The sequence below is a fragment of the Penaeus chinensis genome, chromosome 6 (genome assembly GCF_019202785.1).
Source record: "Penaeus chinensis breed Huanghai No. 1 chromosome 6, ASM1920278v2, whole genome shotgun sequence".
Taxonomy (NCBI): Eukaryota; Metazoa; Arthropoda; class Malacostraca; order Decapoda; family Penaeidae; genus Penaeus; species Penaeus chinensis.
In genome coordinates this window covers 34,379,709-34,387,208 of record NC_061824.1, presented here as the reverse complement: position 1 = coordinate 34,387,208, position 7,500 = coordinate 34,379,709, and the positions used below count along the sequence as shown (strand labels likewise).

Below are 7,500 nucleotides of genomic sequence, written 5' to 3'. Positions count from 1 at the left end.
TAAATATATATTTTCTTTGTACTATTATTACTGTTGTTCTTGTTGTTGTACTTATAATTATCATTTCTACCATCAAGAGCATCATCATAATTAATTAATATCATTTTCGCGTTCACCATAATCACAATTATCATAATGAGACAAGTAACACTGCACTAACCTTTCTTCGTACCACAAAATGTTTATATATGCCATAGATATATCAAAGAACAGTAGCAACAAAATAAATTCTATAAACAAAAAAACTTGCCATTGATATCTAACAAGCATATAAACTATTAACAGAATCACACCTGTCATAAACATCAATAAACATAATCTATAAACAGAACCAAACCATAAACACACACATAGAATATAAACAGAACCACACCTGCCATACATTTACACAATCATAAACAGACTCAAACACTTCATAGCTATTAACAAACACAAACGTTGCTCTCAGGAACACCTCAGCTGAGCAAGAGCGTGCCGGTGCAGATCTTCACACAGGAGTTTGTAGACAGGTTTATCACGTTCATTTATCCAAAGCCACCTGTGGAAGTGGGAGCTAGCAAGGTAAGGGCGTCCGTGATCTGATTTTCGTTGATGGGGAAAAATATGTGGCGGGGGAGGGTATGGTTATAGATTATGGAGGGAGGGAAGGAGGTGGGTAGGTGGGTAAGCGGGTAGGTAAGGGATGTGTCAATAGGGTAGTTTGTAAGGAAGCAGAGTGCGTCATGAGGGTGTATGGATAGAGAAAAGGATAAACAAGATTTTTTTTTTTTAGAAAGAGAGAGAAAGAGTGAGATAGATAAATAGATATAGAAAGAGAGTGAGAGAGAGAGGGCGAGAGAGGGAGAGAGAGAACGAGAGAGAGAGAGAGAGAGAGAGAGAGAGAGAGAGAGAGAGAGAGAGAGAGAGAGAGAGAGAGAGAGAATGTATAGGCAAATAGGTAAATAGGCCCTAAATACACTTACTGCAGATACTTACTTCAGCTAACTAACCCCCCCCCCCCCCCCTACAGCGTGAGATCGAGAACCAGCTGGAGACGCTGACGGGGGGGATTACGGAGATCAAGGAGATCAAGGCCTACAGTGTGGCAGACGACACAAGGTCCTCTTTGGATAAGTAAGCTATAGATGGAGGAAGAGCGATTATGACACCTGACACCCCCGACACCACTGCCACTGTGGTGTCGGAAGGATCAACGATCACTTTCTAGATGTTCTTGGCCGTTATTCAAATGCTTATTTGATTATTATTTGTTAAAAGTGATTTTTGTGGTTTGATATTTATTTACTGCTGTATAAATCATGCTTTGTGTATCCACACACTGAACTAAATCATCGAGCTTCACTGTTTTGAACCTCATGTATGTACTGAATATGTATATGTACATATATATATATATACACACACATGTATATATATATATATATATATATATATATATAAATAATATAATATATATGTGTATATATGTATATGTACGTAAATACATACATATTTTTGAAGAGGATTTGATTTTGGACATAAGTCAATTTGGAATTCGCAATTCACGTGATGTTTGCACAAGTAAACCTCACCATCACTCAGTGTTGTAACAAACACTCACTCTACAGATTTTCCAGGAAGAAATATACATTCCGATCACAAACTGTTATTTTCAATTTAAGGAACAGTGTAGCCCCGAATGAAAGTATGTAGTAATTGACACCTAATTAATAGATTATATTAATGAATCAGAACAGCTTGTTGATAAGTAGAGAAGCTTCTAGTTATCATCTTAATCTAGCCTGATGTTAGCAAAGACAGTTTCCCCAGTGATGAAAGAAAAACTTTGATTACCCAAAACATTTCATAATCATAAAAAAATATAAGGAAACGTAAATAAAAGATCTACTTTATTAATAAAATAACAAATGATGTTAATTTTGTTATAAAGTGAATTTCAATTGTATACCCATCCACCCAATGTTCGGAACCCAATTTTGAACAAACACAACAAGTAACAAACAGCATGTTCATATATATTTCCAGACAGTGTACCACCGAGTGAAGCAAAGCTAAGTGTTGTTTGGATAAACACCAGCAAAACAAAGGGAACAATTTTTTTTTTTTTTTCATATAATGTACATGATGAATTTTCAGTGTTTTTGGCCCTATTGTCTGCGCTCACGTCAGAACCAAGGACACGTAACGTAACTGTTGTCATTTCCGCACTGTCTCCATTTCTCTTCTTCCGGTGGCGTCTTGCACATGCTTTAAACACTTCAAGAAAGATATTAAAAGGAATTTAAAAGTCATGTGAAAAAAACTATGAAAAAATGACTGATTGATTGATAAAAGTCAGGATTATAACTCGTTCTGATTAAGGTTCTCGTATGTCTTAAAACAAAGTCATGAATATTCTGAATGGCTAATTTTCTTGAAGGAGGTTTGGCATTATCGAGACTTCACCCACCGGAAGAGGATCATGTAAATAATGCAATACATTTTTTTTTCTCATTAGAATACATTCCTTTTTTAGCTGAATAGCATAATTTAAATTCCAGATCATGCTCATTAGATTATTTGCTCATTATAGAGGTAAAGCAAAAGTAGGTTGCAGTGGCTTTTGGATTGTACAGTAGATGCCAATTAATATAGTCACAGTTATCATAGACTTAATAATAATTATGATTATAAAACTACAATGAAGAAATAACAAAAACAAAAGCAAAAACAAATACAAACAATATTAGTATTAACAGTATTAATTCAAAGACATACCAAGAACTCTTCACGTACTAACTATTTGCTTCTCTCCTGTCTTCCCTACTCTCTTCCCTCCATCCTCCTCTCCCCTCTCCTTCCCTCCCTTTGGCCTCCTCCCTTGCTTCGCCCTCAAAACAGGAGTGTTGTCACGGCCTTAGTGAGATACGAAGTCAACACCGTGGTCGATGTGGAGAAAATTTCGAAGCAGCTTCTGAACACAACGAGACCTCTCGTGAACGATCCCAGGGTGTGTATTGTTTATGTCTTATTTGTCATTTTTTAATGTTTTATTTATCTATTTATTTGTTTTTTTTATCGTTCGTGCTTTTATTTCCTTCTGCCTTTTCTCTCTAAAGTTGTAGATTGTATGTTTTAATCTTTTTACGTACCTGTTTCTGTAATTCTTAATTCGTCATACTGGATTCTCCATTTTCTCTCTGTCTCTCTCTTCATTCTGTACTTGCTTTTTTCCAGTCTAATTAGTCTCGATTATGTTTAATAGATATGTATTTGCACAACGATATTTATTGTCACCATTTATGAATTATTATATTCAATAAATTAAAACATTTGAAATAAATACAAAACAGAACAGAACAGAGGAGAATAGAAAAAATAACAAGCAAACTAGAGGAACAAAGAAAATACAGACAAATCCCCACAAAAACCATAAAGACAAAAAAAAAAAAAAAAAAGACAAAGGAAAAGAAGAAGAAAAAGAAGAAAAAGAGGAATTAAACTAACGTCCTTTCTTCCTCCTCCAGCCTGTCGAGTACGAGGAACTCACCTCAGAGAGAAACTCCTACTTGGCCGGTGTTGTGGTTCTGTGTGTCTTCATGGCCATCATTATCATCCTCCTCCTTCTCTGCTGCTTCTGCCCGGGATGTCCTCTCTATAAGGACAGGTAAGACTCTATCGCCTCCTTTATCACGTGACACGCTTTGCCTCTGATTATTCTGTGTCTCTTTTCCTCCTCTTCTTGATGTGTATTTTTTTCCTCGTTGTTTCCTCTTTCACGTCACTTTTGTACATACGATCTTTTCCTTCTTTCTATATTTTTTTTTCCTCTCTTTTTTTTTTTTTTACCTTTTCTTCGTGCCTTCACTTCCACTGCTGTTGAGAGTAATACGTTGATACTGCTGTTTATACACCGATATTTAGATTATAGGATTAAATGTTTGAATCCGTTGCTGGTAATTAGATGTCCCAACTTTCTTATGTATATATGAATGATAGTTAGATTAAATAGAAGAGTTGGAAAAATTAAAAAAAAATACCTTAATTTATGACATCTCATTTAGTTCTGTTTTACTTCTCACTTAAAAAGTTATTTATAAACTAAGGATGCTTAAGAACTTTCTTTCTTTTGCAGAATTTTAAATCTCACTGCTCTGTAAGCCACTTTGTAATATAAAATAACCCTTTAGCTTCTTTGATCAATTATAATTTTGTGATATATACACTGAATTATTCATTAGTCATCATTGCAAAATCAGTAATTTCAAATCAAGCATTCATGTAGATTAGATATTTTTTGCATGTCATTTTTCACCATAGAGTACCTGTAATGTGTATAAATTGATATGCCACATATGTGATATATACTTTACTTCTCATTGTACTTGTTGATCACTATATTGTAAGTGCATAAATATGTATGCACATAATCCTATGCTCAGATCTTATCTATAAGGATGTAAAATAAGATATGCAGGCAGTAAGAATTTAGTAATTTTAGTCCTTATATATATATATATATATATATATATATATATATATATATATATATATATATGTATGTATGTATGTATATATAAATATGTGTGTGTATATATATATATGTATATATATGTATATATATATATATATATATATATATATTTTACTTAATTTATATATATACATATATACACCTCATTTGATATTAATCATTATAATAAGTAAAATGTTCTGTTGGCATTTTCTTACTGCTTGCAAAACAATGCATCATTCGTAGGTGTAGATCTTAGATAGAATTATACGTTTGTAGATTAGAGCTGCACCGTTTGCACCTCTAGCTTTTAAGGCCCATTTAACAATGATTGTGGAAATATTACAGCTTGAATGGTGAATGTTACTTGTGTCTTTCACAACTGTATGCAATATATAATGCAATATTTCGATCAAGAGAGTAAGACTATTGATAATATCACTACCACATCAAGCATTTTGCATCAGGCTTTATTAAACCTGAATTTCATTTCTTATCAACGTGCATATCATTGCAAGCGAGGAGAACGGCCATTCCCGACGAGGCCCTAACATTGCCTCCTGTTGCAGGAAAAAGATGAAGATGGTCGGCGACGAGAACGCAGAGCGAGTGTCGTACATCCGCGTGGACGACCGCGGTGGCTACCGTGAGGGGCAGCCCGAGGAGCGCATGTGGTGGGAGTACCTCCCCAACTGCTGCCTCGACATCGCCGCCAACTGTGGCTTCAATCGGCCGCCGAAGCGCGTGAGCAGCAACAACGGCGGCCGCTTGGCGTGGAGTGGCGACGAGCGGCAGCGCTACTGGCAATTCGGCGAGCGCGGCGAGGGCTCCATGCTCGAGGACCGCATGATGCCCCGCCGAGGCCCGCGCGACCTGGTGCTCCTCGAGGACCTGGACGAGGCGCGGCTGCAGCAGCAAGGCCGGATGGTACGTGTTGATTCCCGTACTTCGCACCGTTCACAGGAGCCGCGCAGGGTGTTTGTGTTGAGAGACCAACGTGGAAATCCTCGTATTACAGAGTCCCTTAGAGAGGGAGAACATTACGTGATGGAGGACGTAGACGACACTCCCAGGAACATGCGCATGGAAGACCCCAGAGGCATGCGCTATGAAGACGCAAGAGGCATGCGCATGGATGACCCTCGGGGTATGCGCATAGAAGATCAGCGAGGTCCGCTTCCCCAGCAGAGCATAGATGACGATGTTACTTACGCTCGGCAGGGAAACGCGGAGGTCCTCCGACTACACGCCAGCCCGCGCGGCGCCGTGCCCCTCGATGACGGGGCGACGGGCCGGCACAGTCGCCCAATCTACAGGCGGGCTGGCGTGGAGCCGGAGGGGATCGTACTTACTCAGGAGGAGATGCAGAGAAGGGCACTCATGCACGAGGACGCGGGGGGCGGGCCGATGAGCGCCCGCCTGGTGGAAGGACAGTCAGTGGGCGTGACGCCGCGATCAGAGGACCTGCTTCTGTACGAGGGAAGCCGGTTCTACGATCACGGCTCGCGGCGCCACCACATGGAGTCCCCGCCACAAACAGACGTACAGATCCAGACGGAGGATCTGGGAAACGGCCGCCAAGAGCAGGCGGTGCCGCGTCTAAGAATAAAAACGCCAATCGAGGAGGAGACAAACAGCCTGCTCGAGGCCGAGGGAATTCGGTCGTCAAGAAGAGAAAAGCACCAACGGGAAAGAAGAAGGTCGCAGGGGAACATCGAGCCGCAGGTCCACGAAGACAACGCGAGTCGCAAGTCGATGAAGGTGCAGCAGCCGGCCAACTCCCTCTATCACCACACGAAGGCGTCCATTCTCCGTTTCGAGTCCAACAAGGCCAAGCTGGACGACGAGAAGGACGGCAAGAAGGAAGCTTCGACTTCCCGCAGGAACAGCATCAGCGGAACGGATGGCCGCCGCAGCTCGAGCGTCGACAGCAAGGGTACGGAGAGCCGCCGCTCCTACAGCCACTCCAACTTGGACGGACGCCGCTCCAACAGCCAGGCGGCACTCGATGGCCGCCGCTCCAACAGCCAGGCCAACTTGGAGATCCCTCGTGGGAGTATGCCCGACAGCCGCACCAGCGTGGAGAGGCGCGGCTCGCTCCCCGGCCTGGAGACGACCACCGGGCTGGAGCGCGAGGCGGCGCAGCGCTCGCACGGCCGCCGGGACTCGCTCGGCGGGCAGGAGCGCCAGGACGAGGCGATGTACGCGGCCGATGGTAAGAGCATGCACAGCAGCGACTACGAGGAGGAGTCGGGGGAGGAGAAGGAGTACAAGAGCACGAGAAGACGGCAGAGGAGGGCCTCTCAGTCGCGCTACATGGAGTGGTACGACCGAGGGAGAGACTCGAAGGCCAAAGACTCCAAGGACTCCAGAGCGAGGGACTCCAAAGAGCCCAGGGAGAGTCGGAACCGCTCGGTCGACCGATCCCACCAGGACTCGGACTCCAAGGCGGAGTTCACGGAGGGGCAGAGCCGCGCCAGCACCGAGCTGCGAGGCGGAGCCGACTCCAAGAGCCTCTCGAGAATCCCGCGGCCACAGGGAGCCTCCTCCTCCAACCTCCCCGACGACCTGAAGGTACAGGAGGGCGAGGAGGAGCTTCGCTACATGATGGACCGTGAGATCAACCTGGGCGTGAGTCAGTCGCAGGTGTTCGAAGGCGATGCGGACCTGGAGGTGGCGGCGGCGGCGCGGGGGAGGCGGAAGAGGAACCACCTGCTGGAGAAGAAGAGTATATTTACCATAGCCTACGACGACATGCAGACGGACACGCTCAGACCTAATTCAGCGGCCGCAGAGCCTTAATGAGTGCTGGTCATTTAGTAAAAAAAATATATCGTTCCTATGGTTTAAAGATTTAAAGTGCGAAAATGTAGTGCTAGTTTTCCGAGATGTGCAGTCAATGGATCAAAATTAGAGTACACACATATGAAAAGAATTGTTGACTTTTAAAGCACTGCGGCTGACGATGTTGTTAAGTCTGGAGTTTGGTAAATATATTTTGTATGACT

General features: G+C 42.7%; 1 protein-coding gene across 2 annotated transcripts in view; it reads left to right on the top strand.

The window, feature by feature from the left end:
* The window catches only part of LOC125026703 (cadherin-86C-like), a 101,866-nt gene that overhangs the window by 93,156 nt on the left and 1,210 nt on the right, over positions 1–7,500 (top strand). The window contains exons 15-19 of one of the 2 annotated variants that reach the window (XM_047615335.1): positions 449–561; positions 1,010–1,098; positions 2,881–2,989; positions 3,507–3,646; positions 5,062–7,500. The exon at positions 5,062–7,500 is cut by the window's right edge and continues 1,210 nt beyond it. In XM_047615335.1, coding sequence (XP_047471291.1) covers positions 449–561; positions 1,010–1,098; positions 2,881–2,989; positions 3,507–3,646; positions 5,062–7,294 — 2,684 coding nt within the window. In that variant the 3' untranslated portion in view covers positions 7,295–7,500. Of the gene's footprint in view, positions 1–448; positions 562–1,009; positions 1,114–2,880; positions 2,990–3,506; positions 3,647–5,061 lie in introns of both variants that reach the window. The other variant, XM_047615334.1, reaches the window with a different exon arrangement.